Here is a 24,656-nt window from a genome sequence, read left to right on the forward strand (position 1 = left end):
CGACTTGGAGCAGGGCCGGGCTCTGTGACCTGGCTGGGCTGGGGTTGGCTCTAGGGGGCATCTCTACATCGGTCCCCCTTCTTCCCAGTGACACAGTGGCGCCCAGCTCGACATTCTGCAAGGTCTACACGCTGACCCCCTTCCTGGCCAACAACCGAGAGAAGCGGGGCCTTGCCCTGGACGGGAAGCTCAAACATGAGGACACGAACCTGGCCTCCAGCACCCTGTGAGGACCCACCCTCCCCAGTCCCGGCTCTGGGATGCGCCCCCTCCCCCGGCTCCCCTGCCCTTCTCCCAGACGGGTCCACACCCACCTTGGTCCCACCAGTGCCAGCGTGGGCTCAGGCTACCCTCTCCCCAAGCGTTGTCCAGGGCCTGTCCTCATGAGCTTGAACTGCCAGAGAAGCTGTCCCCAATCCCACCCCTATCCAGGGGTGCCCCAGAGAGCAAGATGGACCTCTCGACCAGCCTCTCGTAGTCAGTGCTGGGCTCTGCTGGCTTGCCTAGGGGAGGGCAACCTGGAAAGGCTTCGTGCAAGAGGCAGGAGCTTCTGATGTCATGTCTTCTGTTGGATGGAGTGTGACCCTGAGGCAGAGCAAGGCTGGAAGGAAGGAAGGAAGGAAGGAAGGGAGTGGCTTCTGGAAGGGTCCTAGCAGGAGAGGATGAATCAGGACAGGCCTGGGGAGTCTGGAGAGTTGAGGGTGGTGAGCTGGGCTAAACCACACGTGCGGGTGTGCCCGGAGGGCAGAGATCCCAGGGCCATAACATAGGGTCACTCCTGTCCCATGGTCACCACTGACTCTCTGAGGCCACCCTCCTCTAGTGGAGACCTGGGGGTGTGGGGACCCGTCTTGCCCTGCCCGCTGAGGTCTGGCTGTTCCTGGGGGTTTGACCCACCTCTGCAGCACCGCTGCCCGCCACTCCAGCCCAAACGCTGTCTCACCCGCCCCTTCGTATGCTACCATCTCCCCTCAGAGTGTTTGCTCTCTTCTTCCCTGGCTCAAATCCTACCTGCTTTCAAGACCTAATTAAAGCATCACTTCCTGCAGGGTCTTCCCTGGTACCCACTACCCTCCTCTCCCCCGCCAACTGCCCTCTCCTCTCTGGCCCAGCAGTGAGAGAAAGTGAATCCACCTGAGAGCAGGAAGAGCCGCTCCGCACAGCACTGCTGGGACTCAGGCCCCTGGAGGGAAGCAGGGGTTCCCAGGGCCGCAAAGCCAGACTCGGAAGCCAGGGCTCTGAGTTCCCGCTCCCTGAGAGCAGACCTCGCCTTTCTCACACACTGGGCTCTGCCTGTACCTGGCGGCTGAGTGGCCAGGAAAGGGACCGATGGCCGCTGCCCCCACCGCACCCCACCCTGCCGGGTCTTGCCCACCAGCAAGCCCTGTGAACCGGCTTCCCTGTGTCGCCTTGCAGGTTGAGGGAAGGAGCCAACCGGGAGATCCTGGGCATCATTGTTTCCTACAAAGTGAAGGTGAAGCTGGTGGTGTCTCGGGGCGGGTAAGTGCTCCAGCCCAGCCCAAACCCAGACCCCGAAGTGCAGCGGGGAGGTCCCTGATGGCCACACCGGCTGCCCCATTCTGCCTGTTTGCTGGACCTTTTAGCTGCATCCTGTTCCTTCTCTTTCTCATCCTCCACCCCTTTCCCTCTTCTACTTCAGAGGCCTTCGGCCCCTCTCTTGCCCCTCCCCTCTTTCTCTCCTGCCCCCTTCTCCTCTTCTTCCTCTTTTTCCTCCTCCTCCTCTTCCCCATCGCTAGTCTGGGCACATGGGAGGTGGGGGGAAGCTTCCTCAGAGTCTGTGCTGTGGGGTCTACAAGGGGTGCCATGTCCATCACCACATCTCAGGGCACAGCACCCACCCTGACTCATGCCCAGGCTGATCTGCTGGGGAAATGGCTCAAGGGGCTCAGAATTCCAGAGTTGGATTGGGGATGCTCCGACTCTCCCATTTTACAGATGCGGAAACAGAGGCCCAGACAATTCCCCACACATTTCCTGAAATCTCCTCCCTTAATCTCAGGTCACGGGCTGGGTGCTGGGGTCATGGCAGTAGACCAAATGTATTCCCTGACCTGGAGCATAGTCTGGTGGAAGCTCAGAAAGAACTCCCACTTTTCTCCATATGTTGGGCCTACATGTTGCTATAAACCTAGAATTAGGATTTCTAATTTGTCAGAGGGATTTTTTTTAATTCATAAATTTCTATGAAAAGATTGGAAAGTTAATAGCATTAGACATCGAGTCTCCTTTATTCTTAGAATAATGCCTCATGCAGGTGACAGGGTGTAATACGGACCATATATTACAGGACATCTCAGAATCACAAATCTCAAATCCCGTGTCCTTTGACTCTTTGCAGGACCCACAGTCTGCCTCAGCCTCCTTCTTGAGGAACCCTTGGGGAATCCTAAAGTGCTTCCTTCTGCCATTGGATAGTCCCAGCCTCCCCAGGGCAGGCAGCACAGGGCTTAACTTTTATGTCTCCTTTACAGATGATGACCCTGGGGCTCCCCTCGCAGGGAGTTTGGCTTAGCCGGGCCTGGGTTTCAGTCCCCCATGCAGGGCTCACATCTCTGTATGTCCCTGAACGAGCAGTTACAACTGGGGTGGGTAGAGTGTGTCCCAGGATCTAATCTACCCCAAAGGGGAACAGAGGTGGTAAATGAATGTGCTTTCTGTTTTCTTCCTCTCTGAACTCTCTCCTGACCACTTCTCCCGCCTCCTCTGACCCACCCAGCCTGCTGGGAGATCTTGCATCCAGGTAAAGTCCCTTCCTTCGACCTGATCAACTCACCTTCCTGGAGGGCCCAGAGACCATTGTCCTGATTGTCCAGAATCACGGGCACTGGGTTGGAAGGAATCTTAGCAGTCACCTTTGATTGCCAGGCTCAGGCCTGTGCCGGGACTAGGACCCTCTCCAGAGGGACTGGGGAGGTGCAGTTTCTCCTTTCAGACCCATCCCTGCTCTTCCATCCTACCCAAGTGACAAGGACCTTTGCAGACAGCAAAGTTGGCTCCATTTACCTGGGGAGTGGCCCCCAATCAGTCTGTTTTACAGGATGTTTTGGAGAAATGCAGGCTTTGTGGCTTTCAAACTTCTACACTAATGGGAACTAACTGCTGGCTGAGTGCTGTTAAGGAGAGGTCCTGAGATCTGCCTTTGTAGACAAGGCTTCTTGGAGCCAACTGGATCCACGTGCATTCCAAAAATACCTGTGCCCCAAACCCAGTGCTTTTGCTTCATCCTGTCACAAGGTGCCACTATTGCTCATCCCAAGAAAACTTAGTCCATTTGGAGAGGTGAAATTCAATTCAGTGTAATTCAGTAAGAATTTCCTGAACCCATACTTGAGCCCAGCCTTGTGAGGGGGACCGAGGTCCCAGAGAGGAATCAGATACACCCCCTGCCCTTGATTGCTCATAGCCTGGTGGAAGGTTAAGGTCCAGATTCTTCCATCTGTATTCTGGATGGCTTTAGTGAAGGTTGGTAGTCAGTCTTCCACCGGCTTCCATTTTGATAGCTCACTTTTCCAAGTGAACCTGAGAAGCAATCCCCTTTGGAAGCAAAAAGCAAAAAAAAAAAAAGCCAAATTGTTTCAATAGCCTTATGAAACCCCCATGTTCCTATTGAGGGGAAGTAATAATTCTGGCAGGCACAAGCTTCACAGTTTAACCAAGCCTTTTACCTACATCACCTCCTGGAAGTGGCTCTAGAAAGTAGGTATAGTTAGCCCCATTTTCCAGATGAGCTCAGTGAGACTTAAAAGATGTGAAGTGCTCCTCAGTGAGTGGTGGGGCTGGCGGAACAGCCCTTTCTGGTTGCGTAGTTTATACCCCTGACCCCTCCGTGCCCTGCCCCATCCTCCTCTCAACCGGCCCCTGGCAGCAAAGTCAGTAAGATGATGTGCCTTTAGGCGCTCACAGTTGACAGGGCCTTGTAGGGTGATACCATCTAAGTGGAGTGGAGGAGCTTTCAGGGCTGCTTTTGTCTGGAGTGGAGAAAGAGGGTGGGTGGAATCACCTTCTCAATGCTGAGATGTTATCACACAGGGTTACAGGGTTAAGGGTGTGAATTAAGGAGTCAGAATCCTCAGTCTGTAACTTTCTTTTTTTTTTTTTTTAATTTATTTAATTAATTTATTTAATTTTTGGCTGCGTTGGGTCTTTGTTGCTGCGCGCGGGCTTTTCTCTAGTTGCGACGAGCGGGGGCCACTCTTCGTTGCGGTGCGTGGGCTTCTCATTGGGTGGCTTCTCTTGTTGCAGAGCACGGGCTCTAGGCGCGCGGGCTTCAGTAGTTGTGGCACTCGGACTCAGTAGTTGTGGCTCACGGGCTCTAGAGCACAGGCTCAGTAGTTGTGGCGCACGGGCTTAGTTGCTCCGCGGCATGTGGGATCTTCCCAGACCAGGGCTTGAACCGTGTCCCCTGCATTGGCAGGTGGATTCTTAACCACTGTGCCACCAGGGAAGCCCTGTCACTTTCTTTTAATAGCCGTACGGCCTTGGATAAGCTGCGTTTTCTCCTTGGTCTCAATTTCCCAGCCTGTACATTGGGTTGTTGTGAAGGTTAAATGAGTGACTCTAGACTACTCCTTGGCGGAATGCCCTGGCGGTCCAGCGGTTAGGACTCTGCGCTTCCACTGCAGGGAGCACAGGTTCGATCCCTGGTCAAGGAACTAAGATCCCGCAAGCTGAGCAGCAAGGCCGAAAAAAAACTCTGTGCCTCCTTGGCACAGAGTCAGTACCATGTGAGTGTCTGCTCTTGTTATTATTCTGTCCATCAGGGCTAAGGGGAGAGAAGGCCCAGTCAGAAGCGTTAGCCAGTAGCAGCACCGCTCCCATCCTTCCGTCCCCACATGGCTTCAAGGCTCTGTGCACAATGTAGACAGTGCTGGGGCCTGGGTCCCATCTAGCTTGAATTTGATTAAGCCGACCTCAGCAGTGCATCATCTAGATTGCAGGGGGCTAGGGCCACCTCAGCACTTTCACAGGAGCCCCCTGGAGATGTTGGGAGATAGGACAGAGTGAGGGTGGGAGGAGTTCCAACCAGGAAGTTGCGAAGGGCAGTGTCAGGGGAGGCTGGGCTGGCTGTGGCCATTTGAGGCCAGCAGGGACTCAGGGCACCTCTGGAGCCACTCAGTGAGCAAGATGCACACTCACTGCCCTGGGCAATCCTTTTCCCACCCCTATGCCTCCTCCCAACTCGTGGGAATCCAGGGATCCTTCTCAGGAAAGGGGAAGTTTCCATGTTTTTTGGAGCCGGGAGAAGAAGTCTCCCAGTTCAACTCCCAGATAGACTGATGCTCAGAGAGTGCTGGAACTGGGTCTTGGGGCCAGATTTCCTGCCTCTTGGCCCAGAGCTACCATAAAACTCTCCCCAATCCTCTAAGTGGCAGGGCATTGAGACTCACAGCCTGGGACTGGATTCAAGGCTCAACTGGTCTGGGTCTGTTTCAGTGACGTGGCTGTGGAGCTGCCCTTCACCCTAATGCACCCCAAGCCCAAAGAGGAACCCCCGCATCGGGAAGGTGAGCAGAATCTGTGGGTCATGGGGATGGGGTTTCCCTATCACCCCACCTACCTCTGGGTCAGCCTTCAGCCCAGGGTCACCCCTCTTCCCCAGCTCACAGGATCTTTTGTGAGGCCCACGCTCCTATTTGCATCTGACTCCTCAGGAGACAGAGAGGTCTGGCTCTGTTCTCTCTGTGCTGGGGGTGGTGGTGGGAGCGGCATGGGCCATGCTTGGAGCCCTTGTCTGGCATCCAGGCATAGCGGAAGGGGCTGCATGGATAAGATGATCCCTGGACACACCACCCCCATAATTTTTCCGAGTGATACCGGATTGGTCATATTTCATTAAACCTAAGACTGTTTCAGTTGAAAGAAACATTGTAGTATGTACCACAAAGAAAGAAAAGTGTCCCACAATTAAACTTTGAAATGCCATTGATAGTAAACATACCCCAAGTTCAGAGATGTGAAAATGTGAATAAATGGTTGTATTAGAGTTAGTGACAGTCATGCATGCAACAAATGAATCTAAGTCGTGTTGGAGACATGCCAAAAGGAGCAGGGTCCAGAGATTTTTCTGTTCCCCTGGGCCTGCTGTGGGCCTCCCTGGCCCTCCCTGGCCCCTCCTCCCTGCATTTAAGGTGATTCGAGGTGTTTCCAAGACCAGGGACCAGCCCCCCCTTCTCCACTCCCCTTCCTCCTTTCCCTCCCCATCTTAGCTTAGTTGTCCCGGGGTGGGGACCTGTGCCCACCTGCCCGCTTGCCCACTCACCAATAACCCATGGGCGCTCGTCTGCCCTGTGTTTAGTTCCAGAGAACGAGGCTCCAGTGGATACCAATCTCATAGAACTTGACACCACGTAAGCCGAACCCTGCCTGCAGACATGTGGGGGGGGGGTGCGGGGGCGGGCCTTGGGAGGTGGGCGGGGCTACCTGTTTATTTGCATTTATGCTAATTAACCCCCTGAGGAGCAGCTGGTCTAACCCGTCTGCTGAGAGCCGCCTCTGCTCGCCTCTTCAGCAACCCGCTTGCCTGCATGTGACTTGAAGGACCCTCGGTGCCTGTTCCTCTTCCTCCTGCCTTGGTGGGGTCTGTCTTCCTCCCTCGTCCTTGCACGTCCGTCAGTCCGTCAGTCCGTTCGTCCATCCACAGCACCTGCTCGGCTGTCACAGGGCTGGTTTGTGGCCCTGGGCTGGGGCTCTCTTGCCTGGTCTTCACCCAACCAGTGTAATCAGGCCGTAGGGTGGGGAAGTTTCTGGGGATCTTGTTGCTTCTGGCTCCCGAGAGGACCAATGTGGATTCCCCTGCGGTCGAAGGCTGTCGTGTCACCGGACAGTGGCCAGAGGGGGAGGACCTGGGCGAACATCACGGACCACCTCCAGGGCCAAGCAGCTTTCTCGCTCCAGCTCCAAATCTACGCTTCCTTTGTCCCCCAGGAGATATTTGGGATATGGGGTTTTAAGTCACCCCATGAGGACACCCCATGCAGCTGGCTGAATTCTGTGGGGCTGGGGCCTTGGGTGGGCCTATGTGGACATGTTTTATAGTAGAAGGGAACTTGCTGTTTTTAGAAGCAGCCCTTAGCCCTGAAAACCCCTCAGGCACCCTCTTTTCCCACCCACATTTTCTCTGCCCCCCTATTTAGATTGGCCTACCCCCCTCCCTGCCCCCCACAGACCCTGTCTTATCCAAGATCCCTCAGGGTAGAATGTGAGCTCACACTTCCCTGGAGAAAAGGGGTTTTCTCTTCCAAACCAAGCCCACCGCTTCCTGTGCAGAAAACAGGAATGCTTTCTTTGGGTGGTTGAATGGGGTTTCTTGGGCCTGTTCTTGGGGGATTCAGAATATGCTGTGAAACTTCTGGTGGCCTGGCCTCTTTGTGGGAATAAGTTCCTCCTCTGGCCCTAACCCAGCCACACTGACCCCCCCTCCCCCAATTTTATGTGTCCCTTGACCCCAACTCCTCAAGAACCAGGTCAATTTCCAGCCCTTAGGCAAACTCATGCCTCCCTCTGGTATTTCCACAACTGGCTGGTCCCACTGTCATTGATGGGCATCCAGATGTGCCAGCCTGGCAGGCCTTTCTATCCGAGGCCAGGCCCAGAGGCCAGCCTCTGGGTTCCACCTGGGTGTGCAGGCTCTCCAACCCCTGGATAAGCCTGCTCTCCCTGCCCTGCAAACACACCCGTTTTCCTTGTCTTTCCCACCAGCGATGACGACATTGTGTTTGAGGACTTTGCTCGCCAGAGACTGAAAGGCATGAAGGATGACAAAGAGGAAGAGGAGGATGGTACCGGCTCTCCACAGCTCAACGACAGATAGACTGGGGCCGGCCCTCCCTCCGGGCAGCTCCAGGTCCACTCTCATGCACTAGAATGCTTGTTTGTCTTCTTCCTGCCCCGGTTCCCCCTCCCCTTTGTTCTTCCAGCTTCTACTGGGGGCCCCAGTGGTCTTTCAGGTCACGGTGGTGAACCTCTGGCCTCAGGATTGGCCCCGTCACCATGCCGACAGGGCCACGTGCACCACCCTTACCACTCTCGCTGCAGTCACCTCTCCATCCCCCCCTCTTTTCCTGTTGACCCCCAGAAAGGCCAACACGGCTCTGGTCTTGGAATTTGACTTGGGATGGGAGCAGAAAGGGGAAGATGGGGCACGAGGGCTTGGAGGGGTGGGGAAGGGGACTCAAGACACTGAGAGGATGTCCACTGTCCCAGGTGATTAACACAGTTTTGGCAGCTACAACATGACCGAATCGAAGGCCAGCCTCTGGCTGGGAGGGGCAGACCGGTGGATAGATTCTCCATGCAGTTCTTTTCGCAGTTTGGACCCACCAAGCACCTCTCCCCTTCCCCATGCCCCTCTGTGACTGACAGTGACATTAGTGAAGGTTTGTGGACCCCAGGAATGGAGCAAAGTGGCTGGACTGATTTTCTTACCAGCAGTTACCTAGTCTAAGGCAAGTTGTGTGAAGTAGCCCAAGCCTATTTCAGTATCGTCAGGTTGTAATATCCTAACTGCCTTGTATCTTGTGTGTGTATCCTATCTACAAATATGCACAGAGAAAGAGAGAGAGAAGGGAGGGGTCTTCAGAAAGCACCAAGGTCCTGAGGAGGTTTCCTGAAGGGTGACTCTGAGAGATGGGGGCGGGGTGGGAAGATGAGAGTCTGCCCAGCTCCCTTCCTTTGTAGACCTAAGAGGGATCAGTGATCCCATGGGACGTGAGGGCCACCGGTGTCCTCCTGCCCTTGCAGTTCTCCAGGGCCGGGCTGGGCTGCCCCTGCAGGCTAGGAGAGAGCACCTGAGGTCACTGTGCCCACAGTCAAAGAGGATCCTTCCCCAGAAGGTGGCAGAGTCCATCAGGATGCCCTCAGCTAAAACGAAGAGGGGGACTCCTTTGTTTCCTTGGGGAGTTGATGACCCCCCCCAAGTCGTTCCCGGTGTCATGGGTACCCAGTACCCATTGGCTAGTGTTGGTGTGATTGGGACATGGGGCATTTCCAGGGCAACAGGGCAGGCAGACAATGAGGCAGAAAGTGTTAAAAGGTATCTGTTTTTGTCTGACCTTTGCTGCTCACTTACTGTGTGACCTTGGGCAAGTTCCTTTCCATCTCTGGGTCTCAGTTCTTCACCTAGAAAACCAAGGGGTTTGACCAGATGATCACAAAGGGCCCTCCCAGCTCTGCCTCCAAGAATTCGTGAACATTAGAGCTTCTGGTCTGGTGGGTGGAGCCAGAGCCATTGACTCTGATCTGTCTGCCACCAGCGAGGATTCACTGGACCCCAGAGGTGGCAGGGCCACGGAGAGCACCTAACACCACCACCCCACACCCACTCCAGGCCTGAGAAAGGCCCTTCTTGGGCTCCTGAGGGATTGCGTGATGTCAAGCTGTGGCCATAGCTAGCATGAGCTGCTTGGCCCTAGGGCCCGAGTGTTACAGAAGGACAGAGCTTGTATTTGCTGAGGTGGGTGGGGGAAGAGCTTTGATAAGCCCTCCAGTACTTCACACCCCCCTTTGAATGTCCTGAAGTTTACCTTATACCCAAGCAAATATATTGATTAGCAGGGCAAGGGGATCTCTTGCTCCTTTCTATCCCTGTCCCATACTTGTGAAAAGGGAGACGGCAAAATTTTATTGTACAAGTTGCATCTCAACCCTTTTCAGTCCAGGCCCTCCTGGGGTGGACTGAGCAACCATTTTCCATGGTGAAATTACCCAGTTCACATGCCTGGCACTGTACCCCAGCCCTTCCCTTCTGAATCTCATGAAGACTCAACCCTAGGGACCCCTACTCCAGGTCAGAACCAAGTCAGCTTGGGGCAGTCACACTCCCATGGCCAGTTCTGGGGTCCCAGCTGCATCCAGCCCCTCCCAGAACTTGCTGGGCAGTCTGTACCTCATTTGGGCAGCTGGAGAGTTAATGAGTTGTTGGAACAATGCATGGCAAGCATATGCTCTTCAGGGTTGTCTTCTGGAACCTTTGGGGCTGGTATAAGACCCTTTAGGATTTGGGGTGATCACTTGCCTACAAATAGACCTCTTCCCCCATCCCTAACCCGGTCACACAAAAGCTTTGTCAGGCTGGTTTCTTGACCTCCTTCCACCTCAAAATCACACTCACCATTTTGGGTTTATCCCAGTGTTGAACTGAAATTTCTCCAGCTGCAAGAAGCATCATGGGCCCATTTAGCCTTTTATTTACTCTCTGGGCCCAGGGCTGCAGAAGGGCAGTGGTCAAGTTCATTTGAATTTGGCTTAACCATCCTTGGTTGACAACTTCTCCGCTTGGTGCTGAGCACTGGAGACACAGTTGGGTCAGTCCCAGCCCCTGTCCTCAGGAAGCTCATGGTCAAGGGAAAGTTTTACGGGAAGTAATGAGGGGGCCATTGCATTCAGGGCTCCATGATTGCTGCTAGTCTGTATAGTGCCTTGATGTGAATTAGAAATGGTGTCCCTTCCAGATGGATTCAACCCACATTGGAATGCACAGCTTCTTGAGTGGTCACAGGCTGGAGTTTAGCCCCACTTGCCCCTGGGCTGGGTACCCTCCTGCACAGTCATGCACTACAGCCCAGTGGGACACTCAGGCTTCTTCCTGAGAGAAAGAACATCCAGATCATCTTTCCAAGTTTCTGGTTGGCTCCAGACCCTGCTCCTCCTGCAGCCCCCAAGCATGACTGAGTTCTTCTCTGCAGGGCCCCTCTCCATCTGGAGTCAGCCTGTCCAGGGGAACCCTTGGAGTGAAACTGGGGGTGGGGGAGCCCCACTGGGCTCCAGGCACCAGCCCACAGTACTGGCTCTCTCTGTCCACACATTTGGAGCCTGTGCTGACCATGCCTCTCCACTCTGAGACTTTGCAGTGGGCCATGCGGGTGGCATGTAGATAGCAGTCTGGGCAGGAAGGAAGAGCATGGCCGGGGGTGAAAGTCTGCAGGTAGAGGGCCAGCTGGACTTCCTCAGCCTTCCAACTAAGAGAAGAGTTCAGTCCCCGTGAAGATAAGGGCAGAGTTCTTTGGCTGGACTCCACGGGCCTCCTCAGTCTCAGAGCCCAGACAAACCGAGAGGGGGCTCACTTGGGGTCTTGGTTCAGCTGGGGGAGTTGCTGACAAGCTGGTCCCACATGCAGTGAAGAGCACCCTGGCCTGCAAGTCCACGATGCCTCTCCGTGTTGGCTGTTACCACCCAGCTGAGGAGCTTGAGCAACTCATTCAACCTCTTGGGATTGGTTTCCCTAACTGTAAAATGAGACAGCCATCCCTTTCCCGCCCGACTCAAGGAACTTGTGAGGCCCAGAGGAGATGAAAGTCAGCTCTGTAAGTTGCACATGGCTGCCCAGGCTGTGGCCCTGCCGCTGCCAGGGAGTAGCCCAGGGTCACACAGGAAGTTTGCCGCTGGCTGAGCCCTCCCACCCATCTTCATCTCTTGCTCCTGTCTCACTTAGGCAGAGGTCAACCAGGATGAGGTGAGGCCAGTTTGGCTTTGGTGACCCAGCCGAGAGGGAAATTCAGATACTATTGAGGAATGCTGTGTCTCCAGGCAGTGGTCCCAGCAACCAAGACAGAGAGACTGGACATGGGTTGTGTCAGGGATTGGGGGGGCGGGGGCACACCTTGGTGTCAGAGGCCAGGAAGCGTTGGATCTGACCCCAGGTTAGGGAGCGCCTTGTCCCCCAGGCCCAGGGGTGCTAACCCCCCGCCACTACCCCACTAGAGAACCCCAAGGGTGAAGTGGAATAGAAATTGCCTGCCCCTTCCCTTCAAAGTGTAAGACCCCCTCCAGGATCAACCGGAGCTGCCAATTGTCGCTTCTTGGTGACACTTGGGAGGGATTTGGGTCAGGGAAAAACCCAGGCCTCTTACGCTGAGATCTGAGCCCCAGCTGTCGCATCCCCCGTGGTTTCAGCAGCCCACAAAGGCAGCTTCCCTCCTGCCAGCGACTGGGGGCTGGACATCCTCCACCCATCCCAGAGGAAGGCATTAGGCCCCAATCTTGAGCTCTTATAGGGTCTCATGGACATAGGCCTATACCTGTTCTGGTTTTTAAAGTCAACAAGGACCAAAAGAGACTCCCCTGACTCTCGTGCATAAGCCTGCATTGGGCCTGGCATTTTGCTTTCCTGGCCCAGGCAGCTCCGTCACTTTTGTTCTTCCAGGACTGGAATGGCCTACCCATGGGGCAGGATCCCCACCTCTACCACTCTCCTGCAGGCTCACTGCACAGTGGCTTCAAAGAGAGGCCCGTTGAAGGGGGAGCATCCTCCCCCCATCACTCTGTCCCAACTCTTCACCCCGAAAGGGAAGTCAAAGCACAGGTCCCCAGGACCCATGACCCATAGACTCTGACACACTGGTTTTCAAACCAGGTGCTGTGGAACCCCTGGTGTGCCACAGAGCTTTGTCAGGGGCTGCTAAGGTGGGAGAATGGGGGTGGAGGCAAAGGATAGGTCTCCAGCCCTCCCCCCCATTCCCACTTCCACCAGAACAACTCTGCTTTTATCTGTCTTGCCTACTGAGGTTTCACCTTTAAACTTTCTTTTGAAGAAAAACTTCTTCAAACCACCATTCTGAGGTTTGATCTTAGACCAGCAAGCCCAGCTTCTATTCTTGCTTTTCCTGTTGGAATGACTCTAGCATTCCAATACAAAGTATCGTTGTATTGGAACTGGGGTCACAGACCCAGGCCCAAGCATTTGCTTATTCACACACACACACACACACACACACACACACACACACACACACATACTTGATGGTTTTGTAGCCCACCCCCACTGAAGCTCCGGCCTGGGTTTCATTTAGGCGGGGGCCTGGTGCTGTGAGGATGGGTCTTGGCCCTGATATTGGCCCAGGCATTGTGGGGGACCATGGAGGAAGCAAAGAGGCCCAGCCCCACCCCAGGACTTGTGTCTGTGCCCCAGTGTGACACCCCACTTCCCTGGCCCAGGCCCATGAGATGGCAGAGGGACAGCGTGGCGGGAAGAGAAACTAGAGTTAGGTTCCTCTTTATATACAGTCAGCTTTAGTAAAAGAAATGCCAAGGGAGGACTTTATGACAAAAGTCCCTCCTATGAAGGCAGGATTCCTTCAGAGACCCTTTAAGCAGCAAATTTCCCTCGAGCAATTCTAATAGGATTCCATTCCCACATCTGCAGTCAACTGAATGTGTGGGCAACAGGCGGGTGTCTGAAGAGAGCCTGGTTCCCTACCTCCAGTCCCCCAAATTCTCTTCCTGCTGGTCTGCTCCTCTGCCCAGATCCCTCACCAGGGCTGACTAAGAGGTGGGCACTTTGGGGAGACCTGGACCAGCCCTTGGCACAGCATCCTGCCTGGCCCCCACCCAGGGCATCCAGGTGGAAATGTGAGACTTGGGACACAACAAGCCACGTGGCATGGGAGAAAGAGCGCCCAATGCTATTCTGTGTTCAGTCCGAGTGTGCCCTTGGGAACCTGACCTCAGTTTCCCCTTGTGTAAGATGGAGATAGTGCCCGACTCTGCCCACCTCAAAGGGATTACTGCAAGGGTCATGGGAGAGGTGGGTATGAAGGGGGGCTCACAAATTCGGGGTGTGGTCATGGCCTGCCCTGGAGATCCAGGAGCACTCGGGGGATGATTGTTGGATGGACCGTCTTCCTGGGACATCTCTGCTCAGTGTTAGGGTCTAGCCACAGATGCCGGGGGAGGGGGCTGCATCTTCCTTTCCAATGGGAGCCGGCGCTTAGCCTGGTACTGTGTGTGGATCCTGGGTGTGAGGAGTGACAGGTGGCGGAGACTGGTCTCCAGGTCTGTGGCCCTTCTGTTAAGTGATTCTTTTGTGACACCCTTATTCCTGGGCCACCTGCCAGGTTTATGTGTTGTACCTGTGGCATTCCTTATTATGTCAGATAAGTTATTATGGTTTATTCAACTCTAACAGGACAAATGAAAAAAAGAACCATAAATAGGAGCCCATTAAAGGTCTTTTATGACAGATGCTGGCTGTGCTTTTATTTCTGTCTCATAAGCCCATGGCAGGACATAGACCAGCAGAAGCTGTCCCTGCTGCCCTGGACCAGCTGGGTCAGGTGATGGCCCCAACTCCAACCTGGCTGCTCACCCCCTTCTCCTCCCCTCGCTGCCATTTACCAGCCTTTGGGCCTGGGGAAGTTGCCAAACCTCTGATCCCTCTCAGGCACCACTGGATCCCATGACCCCTGGTTTGCACCTGGGGTGAAGCCATCCCATCTTCCCTTTGGCACCACTGACCACTTCAGCTGGAGTCCTGTCCCAGTCCCAGCCGTGGTTCTTACTCAGTTCTCATCTCCTGCTCTGCTGGGTCTCCCCAAAGTCACTTCAGTTTTCCATGACTAACCCACTGCCTGTTCCAAAAGAACACATGGGAGGAGTGGGGATATAGGTGAGGAAGATTCAGAGTCCTAAATGACAGTGTATCGTATGAACACGAAAGGAAGATGCTGCTGAATGTAAAACGGCTTTTCCTAGAAAATTGGTCATATATGTGAAACCATTTTTTTTTTTTACATTCCTGTAAAATAATGTGCAACTTAGATCAGTGCATTTTCCTCCTGGTCAGCCAGAAGGTGGTCTCTTTCCTCTGATGCTCCCAGCCAGAGAAGGGTAATGGGCAGACACTGACATTTGAATCAGGAGACATGAGCTAGAGCTTTAATTCTGCCCTCCCACGTGGACTGTATCAGTCCAAGTCCAGATAAACAGAGCCTATGCCAGTATTTCAGTAGCAGGAATTTAATCAAAGGAACTGGTTATGAAAATGTTGCAAGAGTTGAAAGGGCAAATGGGATGTAAGGCAACCCAGGTACAATAGGAAATCACTACCACCTGTAGGGTGGAAGGACAAGGGAGAGGAGGTGGTGTTATGGAGCTGAGGACCAGGGAAGCCCAGTAGGGCTGTTGAGGGAGAGAGTATCTGAAGAATACAGACCATAGAAGAAAAACCTCTGTTCCTGGGATGCTGCCCAAAGCAAGAGGGTGGGAGAAATACTCTGATTTCTCCTTTCCTTCTGCCCTCCTAATGGCAGACTCGAATTAAAAGTTAATTTTCAAGGAATCTTGGGGAATGTAGTTTGCAATGGTCAATGCCCTGCAATACAGAGCAGGCGAAGGTCAGGGGATTAGATCTGAGACCAAATAGGCAAATCACCAGCTCTTCCTTAATCTTCTCATCCAAAAAACAGAAATAATCCTATTGGCCTGGATACCACAATTTAGAAGGAGTACCCTGACACCTAAACAAGGCTCTAAACATGGAAGAGGTCTTTGCAGTTACCTCTTAGCTTTGAGCTTTTCTCCTGTCACTGTCTTCACGGTGTTCTGAGACTTCATTTGTCTTAGCTTTTAAAAATTTCAGCAAATCAAAATAAATTGTGTAGGAGTTTCAAATTCTGGCCAAAACAGAGTAAGTCCACTACAGCCTATCTCTCCTACTGATTACATAAAAACCCTGGACAAAAATACAAAACACAACTACCTAATGACTCTGAAAATTAAACAAAAGCAGGCAAATGGTCCAGGGAGTAACAATTTGGAGAAGTAACCTGCATGGGGTAGATTTCCCTTTTATTTCTCTTTTCTCTTGTGGATTTGTGCTGTGATTAGAACCACCCACCACCCAACAGACAACTTTGGGTCTGAAACTAAATCAGTTGATAACCTCTTGAAACAACGACAACAACAACTACAAAATCAACGTTCTATCAAGGATTATAACAGGACCCAGAGTCTACACAACATAACATTCACAGTGTCCAGGATACAGTCTGAAATAACTCAACATACAAAGAACCAGAAGAAGAGGATGATCAATAAGGATGCATGATCAGTATACAAAAATCAATTATGCTTCTGTATAGTAACATCAAACAACTGGATCTTGAAATTTAAAAGACAATGCCAAATAAAAAGATAATACCACCTACAATAGCACCAAAATGGAAATATACTTAGGTATAAATAGCAAAATATGTGCATAATGTCTATGTACATCTCTAAAGCACAAAATACTGATGAAAGAAATCAAAGAAGACCTAAACAAATTGAGACATGTACTATGTTCATGGATTGGAAGATTCAATATTGAATATGGATTCAATATGGATTAGAAGATGTCAATTCCCTACAAACTAACTATAGATTCAGTGCAGTCCAAATCAAGATCTCTGCAGGATTTTTTCTTTTCTTTTGTATGTGTAGACAAGCTGATCCTAAACATTATATGGAAAGGTAAAGGAACTAGAATAGCCAAGCAACTTTTAAAAAGAAGAACAACATTGGAGTTGCCTACTAACTGATCTCAAGACTTACTATGAAGCTACAATAATGAAGACAGTGTGGCAGTGGTGAAAGAATAGACACCTATATCAATGGAATGAACTCCAGAATCCAGAAATAGACCTGTATATATCAACTGATTTTCCAAAAAGGTGCAAAGGCTATCCAATTGTTCTTCCCAAAAAATAGTGCTGGCGAGGGTGTGGAGGAACTGGAACACTCACACACTGCTGGTGGGCATACCAAATGGCACAGACACTTTGGAAAACAGTTTGGCAGTTTCTTATAAGTTTAAAGATACTTACTATAAGACTTAGAAGTTCCAGTCCCAAAAGAAATGAAAAGTTATGTCCCCACAAAAACCTGTATGTGAACGTTAATAGTGGATGCATTCATAACTCAAAAACTGGAAACAACTCAAATGCTCTTCAGCTAGTGTGAATGGATAAACTATTGTACAGCCATACAATGGAATACTACTCAGCAATAAAAATGAACAAACTAGTGGTACCTACAACAAGGATGAATCTCAAATGCATCATGCTAAGTGAAAGAAGCTAGACTTAAAAGGATAGATATGTATGCATCTATTTATAGGACATTCTGGAAAAGGCAAAACTATGGGGATGGAAAACAGACCCCTAGTTGCCAGTGGCTAGAGTTGAGGAAGGGTTGGCTACAGAGGGGCAGCAGGAGGTATTTTGGGGGGTGATGGAACTGTTCCATATCTTGATTGTCAAAATAAACTGTATGCCAAAAAAGAGTGGGTTTTTACTCTATGCAAATATGTATCTCAATAAAAAGCAAAAAAAAAAAAAAGGTAAAAAAGAAACTAAACAATCTATAGCTCACAAACTGCAAACTATTTACTGGGCATGTACCATTTGCTGAGGCTTATGCTGGACCTTGAAGACACAAAGATTAATAAGACAATCCCTTCCTTCAAGGAGCTCACAAATTCACAGGAATGTAAGGCATGACGAAAAAGATTTGGACTTGATGTTGAGGGATATTGGAGATGGGGGCTGACACATACTCATGGCGTGCCATGGGAGCACTAAAGAGGGGCGGGTGGGATAGGAAATAAGGCAAGCTTCCTAGAAAGGGAATTGCTTCAACTGAGTTTTGAAGGATGAGAAGCAGTTAAGCAGGTGAGGAGAGGCTATGGGCATTCCAGATAGAAGGGGTGGCTCATGGGAAGCCCCAGGTGGTGAGACAACCTGGGACCTTCAAGGAATTGTAAGGACTTCGGTTTGGCTAGAATGAAGGGAACCAGAAGAGCTAACAGGATATGGGAGCAGACCATAGCCATCAGGAGGAAGGTTAAAGATAATCAGTCCAAAGAGCTTTTTATCCAGAAGACAGTGGGACAGGTTTTAAGCAGGGCAGTGAGATGGATCAGATTTATGCATTTTTAGGATCACCCTGGCTGCATTGCAGAGGATGGACCGGAGGGGAAGGCTGGAGGCAAAGGGATCAAGAAGGAAGCTGGGACAGGGATCCGGCTGAGAGATGTAGAGGTTTGGACCAGGTGGGGAAGCAGAAGAAGGACTGATTGGAGAGGTATTTGGGTGTAGAATGGTCATAACTGGCCTCCCACTCAATATTTGAATATTCAGTCTCAGCACCTTTGCACTCGCTGTTTCTTCTGCCTGGATTCATCTTTCGTAGGCCGTTTGCAGAGCTCCTTCCTTCCCATTCTTCAGGGTAAGCCACCTTCTCAGAGGAGCCTGCCTGACTACCCCATTCAAAGGACAACCTTTCCTATCACTCTTACAACACTCTGTTTATTTCCCTCATAAGAGGTATCTTACTTGTTTATTTACTTGTTCTTAGTGCAAGCACATGGGCTCTGAGTTCTAACCCCAACTTGACCCCTTTATTAGCAGTGAGCAAATTATTCATCTTTGTCTTAGTTTGTTCATTTGTAAAGTAGGAATAATAACACCTACTTCATAGAATTGTCATCAGGCTAAAATCGGTTAATATATGTAAAGTGCCTAGAACAACTGCCAGCTTCTTCCTAGCATAGTGCTTGGCGCATAGTAGGCACTTTATAAAATATTTGCTGAATGGATTTGACTAGATGAAAGAAGGAACATTCCCATGTTCACCAGCAGATGGCGCATGTATGGAAAAAAGTTAAAACTGGTTCCACTCCCACAGATTGGCCAATAGATGTCACTATAGCTCCCTGGGTCAAGGAACCAAGGCTGAGGCAGGCTGAGGCAGGCTGAGCCAGTGGCAGATGTTGCCCAGATAGGACGCTGGACAAGAATCCCAAATGGAGGGCCAGAAAGCTATAATTGTATTAAAAAGTCAAAGTCTAAAAGCTAAAGCTAAATTATGTTTTACATGATTACATATTCTAAAGCTGCATTTTCTTTCTGTTCTCTCACTTTATTGAATAGTAACAAGGAGCTGACCATGCAGGCATCTTCTATAACTGCAGCCTCAGTTCAACAAGGTGAGAGGTTGTGGGACTTAAAGGGAGTGGGCATCAGACGTGCAGCAGAGGGAGGCCACGAGCCCTGCGTGATGCCTCTTCCTCTGTGCTTTGGATTTCTGTGGGGTGCAGTGCTCACAAATCTCTGTGCACCAGGGTCAGGCACCCAAAAGGGAACTGGGCCCAGCCCCTGCAGGGAGTGTCTGGTCTGGTGCAGACAATGGGCCAGAAAACAAATCAGTCCAAATGAAGGTCTGGGGGGGGTCCAGCGACAGGAGGAAGAGGGTGAGGTCAGGAAAGCAGAGGGGACCATTGAGCCGTCCTGCTGCTCTCTGTTGGGGGTAAGGCATCCCAGGCAGAGGGTACTGTGTGAGCAAAGGTATGGGGCCTGAAATAGCTAGCTGGGCTCTGTTACTAAAATCTGAGTAGTCTGGCGTGGCTAGAGAATAGCATTCAGGAAGTTGTTTAGCATGGCTGGAGGACAGGGGCAAGGACAGGGAGTGTATTAGTTATCTAGTGCTGGCAGACTAGCTAGTCTAGCAGTCTGGCACTTTTTCTTTTCCCCTCCAAGTCTTGTCAAAAGTCATTGTAGTAATAAAAAAAAAAAAAAAAGTCATTGTAGTCCAGGGCCCAACAGCCTTGTATAGTCCTAGTTTATTCTTGTCCCAGTGTAATTATTAATAGAGGTCCCTTTCACTCTCCAAAGTTTCCTAGTTTGGATGGTCACCTTAGTTTGGGGCCCCCATGCCTCCATTATCACAGTGACCCCATCTTTACTGAGCACAGGAGACGGGTGTGGTCCATCTCAGCAGGTGCTCGGCAGAGAGGAGAGGCTCAGGAAGGATGAGCTTCATGCAGGGGGACCTCAGAGCCTGTGGATCCAGAACAAGCCCCTTTCTCCTCTCAGAGAGGGGTAGAGATGCCCCTTCCCTTGAGAAGGAGCCCCCATCAGAGTTTCTGCCTGCAAGAGGCTGGAGCAGGTTTCTGAGGCCTCCTGGAAGCTGCTGATGGAGGCTGAAGAGAGCTTTCCACCCCTTCCTTGCTGGCTTTTTGCTTATCTCCAGGTCGCCACAGGCCTGGCCGCAGGAGGCAATGACCACAGGGGTGGAGATACAGAGTTTGGAGATGGGGCAGCACTGCCAGATACTCAGACCCAGAGCAGGGCAGGGATGGCCCCAGGGGGCACCCTGAGCTCTGGATCTGCTCTGCTCCTGACACCCTGCGTGACCTGGATGGGCTCCTGCACTCGCTGGGCCTCAACTTCCCCAGCAGTACACTGAAGGGTTAGTTGAGGTGGTCTCCATGGGACTGGCCATCCCCGGGCAAATCGCTGTGAGGCAGGGCTGAGGGAAGAGGGTGGAGGCGGAGAGGGAGGGGTGGGGGGCAAAGGAGGGGACTCTGAAGGCAGCCAAGTTCATTACCACAGGAATATTAACTGCCCCTGTCACTTCTCCCAGTCCGGGAAAGGCCATGCCTGTAAATTAGGGCCATGAGTCTGCCAGGCAGAGACTTAATGAAGAAGAAGATGGACTTCAGTGAGAGCAGGCAGTGCCTCTGGAGGTCACAAGTCCAGCCCTGGCCTGACAGAAGGAACCTGGAGCCAGGGAGGGGCAGGGGGTGTCCACAGTCAGGGTCGGACTGAACCAGAAAGGCACAAGCCGGCTCTGCTGTGTTCACTGCTGAATCCCCAGCACCCAGCACACAGTAGGGCCTAACCAATGTTTCTGACTGACTAGGGTCCAGACGACATGGCAAGTCATGCTGAGCTCAGACTGAAACCCAGTCCTCTGGACTCCAGCTGGGCCCTCACTTATTCCCACCCCAGACCTGAGGGGCCTGGGTAGGAAAGGGGTCGCAGAAGTAAAAGGCTTCTCAAGGAGATGGTGATCGTGGCTTCCCTTTGTGTTTGGAGGTAATTTCAGTTTTTACAGGGTCACAGAACCCCAGGAAGTCTGACGTGTTTCTCGGTGCAGAGCTGCCTTGATGTGTATCACATTTCTGACAGTCACACACCTTTTCTCTCCTTCTCTACCTGCTCTCTATCCCACCTGCTCTTTGAGGGCACATCCTGGATGGAGCTTTCCCCCCTGGCACTTGGCCACTGCAGTCACCTGCCCACCTCAAACTTCCAGCAGCATTCACAGCATCTGATTAGAGGGGGAGGTTAATCATTCGGTGGGTCCCTGGCACTGCTGAGAGAGGGTCTGCAGTGAGTGGGTGACATCAGGGTGTCAGGGGAGGGCCAGCCAGACCCCTCCATCTCCCTTTTCCTGCAAGATCTCTTTGTGGCCCCTTCCCTTACCCCCCTGCCCCTCTGGCTTCCCATGGGCACGGCTTAGCTGACTCCTCTCTCTGTCTCCTGTGCCCAGCATGAGGCCTGGCACAAAAAGGATGGGCAGAAGGAAGGAACAAGTAAGAGAACCACGCAGTTCTCCTGGCCCACACAGCACACCTCCCCACTTCCCTGACTTCTCCTCTGACGGGCGGAAGTCCCTCTAGTTCCTCCCAGTGGAGAATGAAGGGAATGCAGAACCATCTTACCCACACACATCGTCCTAGCTACCCCCAGCCATTAATGGTCTTCTTGAATTATCAGACTAACAGATCTTCCTGCATCTAGGCCTTTGTACAAGCTGATACTTCTGATCTTTCTCTGTTCTGCAAACTCCTACTCATCCCTCAAAACCCTGCTCAAATGTGACTTTAAGAAGTTTCCCTAGGCTGGGTACAGGGGCCCTTACTCTGAGTTCTCATGGTTTCCTGGGACTTCTTTTCTCTAGGACTTGATTGAATAGAATTTCTCCCCTGGGTCATTAGCTTTTCTAGGACTGGCAAAGTTGTATTTAGCTGAGACTAAGAAAATGGCTGGATTTGCAGAGGAGGCTGGGGCCCTGGGGCCCTGCTGATAGTTCCATAAAGCCAAAGGCCACTGACAGGCTACAAGAAGGGAAGCTGCTCAGAGACAACATTTAATGGGAGTCAGTGAATGGCACTAAGGTTAAATGTCAATTGACATACATTAGGTACTCAATTAGTTGATTTTTGACAACTATTGATTTGATATTTAGCTTAGCATCAGCTCTCACCTAAAACCCTCAAAGATTTTTGCTGACAGTGTACCACAGCTACCAGCATGTTTTATTTGCCAGGACTTACTGTAGTCTTAGGCTACATTACATTACGTCTTTGGAACTGGGGGGTGGGGGCGGGGGGTGAGGTGGGGGGTGGTGGGCAGGGTGCCCTGTTAGAGACACAGTTCTCTAACCTGTGTTAGAAAGAACATCACTATTTTCTCCTGCGGGACTGGCAAAGCACCCTTTGAAGGTCACTGACGGATGGGAATGCTTCAAGAGAATTTAACCCCTTCTCACGAGGAATGACTGGGAGAAGGGGTAGGGAATTTGCTGGGAGGAGATAAGGAGGCTCGTGCACTGCCAACCACTCTGTGAAGAGCTGTCCTGGGGTGACGTGTGCTCCTGGCCTCAAGGCAAAGCTGGGACTGTCAAGGATCCCCAGGCAGACTTCTCTGGCACTGAAAGGGATGCTCCCAGAATGGGGGGGGAGCGAGCTCCTCGAGAGAGGGAGCTCCTTGTTGACACAGTTTATGAGGCTTCCCACGTTACCTCTGAGGTCCCTTTCAATGGTTAGAAGACACAAATTCTAGAATTACACAACCCTAAGATTCTAAAATGCCAGAATTCTAGGCTTCTGCCATGTGGTTCTAGGGCTCTGAGACCCTGAATGTAAAATAATCCAGCCTGGGGACCTTGAGGTAGGAGACAGCCTCTTATCCTGGCCCTACTGGCCCAGAACCCACCTGTCCTTGTTCCACATATCTCAAGGGGCTATTTTATCCACGCCCCCCACTGCTAGGCTACCTCTCCTCTCAGCCTCTCACATATCCAAGGTGCAGGTCTTAACCCTCTAGCCAGGAGAGCGTGGCGTGACACAGGACGTAAGGGAGTACCAGGTAGTTCAACAGAGGGGATGATGCCGAAGCAGCAAATAATGATTCCTCCTCTTTTCCGTCTGAATTAACTGCCTCTGATTCTCTGCAGCTGGATTTTCTCCCTGATAGCCCCGTCTGATGCTAGTGTTTGTCAGTCCAACTACATCTCCCCCGTGACCCTCCACCCCACCGCAGTGATGAGGAACCGAAGGGTAAGAGGTTGTAGAGGAAGTGCAGGATCCCACCCTGGCTGCGGAGAACACAATCTCAGCATAAAAAGCAAACTGATTTGGAGAGCAATGCCATCCCAATGGGAAGTCCCTCCATGTGTCTAGCCTCAAGCTTACTATGTACAGTCAGAGCCCTTTTCTTCTCCCACAGTCCGGGAGAAGACATCAAGAGTCACTGCTTCACCTCAGGAAGGTCTAAACTGCTCTAAGTGTCCCCTCCCACCCCCTTTAATGACCCAAGGTCAGCAGGAATGACATGGCACCGTTTACAAGAGCAGAGTATCTGAGATTATTGCAGACTTTATAGAAAACTGCCCAAGGGAGATCCAGATTTCCAGGGTGGGGTGGGAAGGCAGGCCTCAAGGCAACATGTTGAAGGAGGGTGACTTCCTGTGTGCAGAGGCAGCACAGGCCAGCCATTCTGCCTGACCCAGGGGGTGGGAGTCAGGGAGAGGCGGCCCCCTCCCACTCACCAGTTGTGCTTTGGGATCATGCAGAAGGCAGGGCGCTGAGGCTCTGACCCTGTACCGGAGGGCTTTTCCCTTCCTCTTCCAGAAGGCATATGGGGGGGGGGCAGGGGTGGGGAGGTGGCAGAGAGGACTCTCCAAGGGAGAAGAGTCACATGGGTAGGAAAGAGCATGTGGCCAGCAGCTCTCAGCCCTTCAGAGCCCCTCCCCCACCCCTCTCTGTGGCACAATGGTCAGGTGACCCTGGCTGTGAGGCCAGACCATCTACTTTGCAACCCCAGGACTCTCTCCTCCAGGATCTCCCATGGGGATCTGCTAGTATGGCTGCGGGGTGCTTCGCATCTGCGCCTGTTTTGCAGGGCTAGAGAGCTCATCCTAAGAGGAAAGGGGGCTGGGCATATCCCAGGGATGGATTCCTCACTGGACCCTGACCCAGTGAGTGGCAGTGTGGGTTCTGAGTGCAAGCGATGGATGTAGGAGGAATTGAGAGCCTGAGACTTGGGCCGGGGGAAGAAACTCAGATCGGGGTGAAGAGCTGAGAGTTTGAGATTGGGGACAAGGACTGAGTATTAGGGTATCAGAGCCAAAAGTGGGAAAGGCTGAGGATCAGCTCCACGCTAAGGCTATAAAGGGGTGCGCCCGTCCCTGGGATGGGAGAGATAGAGAAGAGCTGAGCCCCAAGCCTGGGCCAAGGAAGGGAGGGGCCTGAGCAAGAGCTGGGGTGGTGGGTGGTATGAAATACATCCTCAGATTGGGGGGGGTGCCCAACCCTCAGACTCCTGGGATGTAGGTCTCTATGCAGGATGGAGAGTTAAGAGCTCCGAAACGAGAAAAAAGGCTCAAAGTCCACAGAAACCTTCTGGTGGGGTTGCTCTGCTTCTGAGACCAGAATGGGATGTGAGGGTCCCCGAGCCCTCGAAGGGAGCTGATGGCTGCAAGCTGGAGTGTAGTCTAGGGGGATGTTTCCTGCTGAGAGGTCTGGGTTCAAAGCACAGGGTAGTGGAAGCAGTCCCAGGGCCTTCGGATTGAAGGACAGGGTCTCTGGGTGAGTGCTGAAAGTGGCGGGGGGGGGGCTTCTGGTGGTTCAGGAGGGCTGTCAGAGCTTGGGATGGGTGGACGGGGTTTCTGGAATCAGAAGAGAGTGTCTCTGGGTCTTTGATGGTGACAGCTCTCAGAGGCTGGGGAGGCGGGTACAGCTTGGGGCCTCCAGGTAGGGGAGATGCCATAATCCAAAGGTCTCAGATCGGTCAGGGGTAGGTCTCAAAGCCCCA

The 24,656-nt window shown here is 52.1% G+C and overlaps 1 protein-coding gene and 1 pseudogene across 5 annotated transcripts in view; both read left to right on the top strand.

Annotated features, from left to right (window-relative positions):
* Positions 1-8,299, top strand: part of ARRB1 (arrestin beta 1) — a 72,998-nt gene extending 64,699 nt beyond the window's left edge. For 4 of the 5 annotated variants that reach the window (XM_061204127.1, XM_061204130.1, XM_061204131.1 and 1 more), the window contains 6 exons: positions 89-226; positions 1,417-1,500; positions 2,738-2,761; positions 5,455-5,525; positions 6,317-6,368; positions 7,720-8,299. In XM_061204127.1, the coding sequence (XP_061060110.1) occupies positions 89-226; positions 1,417-1,500; positions 2,738-2,761; positions 5,455-5,525; positions 6,317-6,368; positions 7,720-7,831 (481 nt within the window). In that variant the 3' untranslated portion in view covers positions 7,832-8,299. The remainder of the gene's footprint in view (positions 1-88; positions 227-1,416; positions 1,501-2,737; positions 2,762-5,454; positions 5,526-6,316; positions 6,369-7,719) is intronic. The other variant, XM_061204128.1, reaches the window with a different exon arrangement.
* A 1,542-nt stretch (positions 8,300-9,841) lies between these two features.
* On the top strand, positions 9,842-13,977 carry LOC133100153 (uncharacterized; annotated as a pseudogene).
* The last annotated feature ends 10,679 nt before the right edge of the window (positions 13,978-24,656 follow it).

This window comes from Eubalaena glacialis, chromosome 10 (genome assembly GCF_028564815.1).
Source record: "Eubalaena glacialis isolate mEubGla1 chromosome 10, mEubGla1.1.hap2.+ XY, whole genome shotgun sequence".
NCBI classification, from domain to species: Eukaryota; Metazoa; Chordata; class Mammalia; order Artiodactyla; family Balaenidae; genus Eubalaena; species Eubalaena glacialis.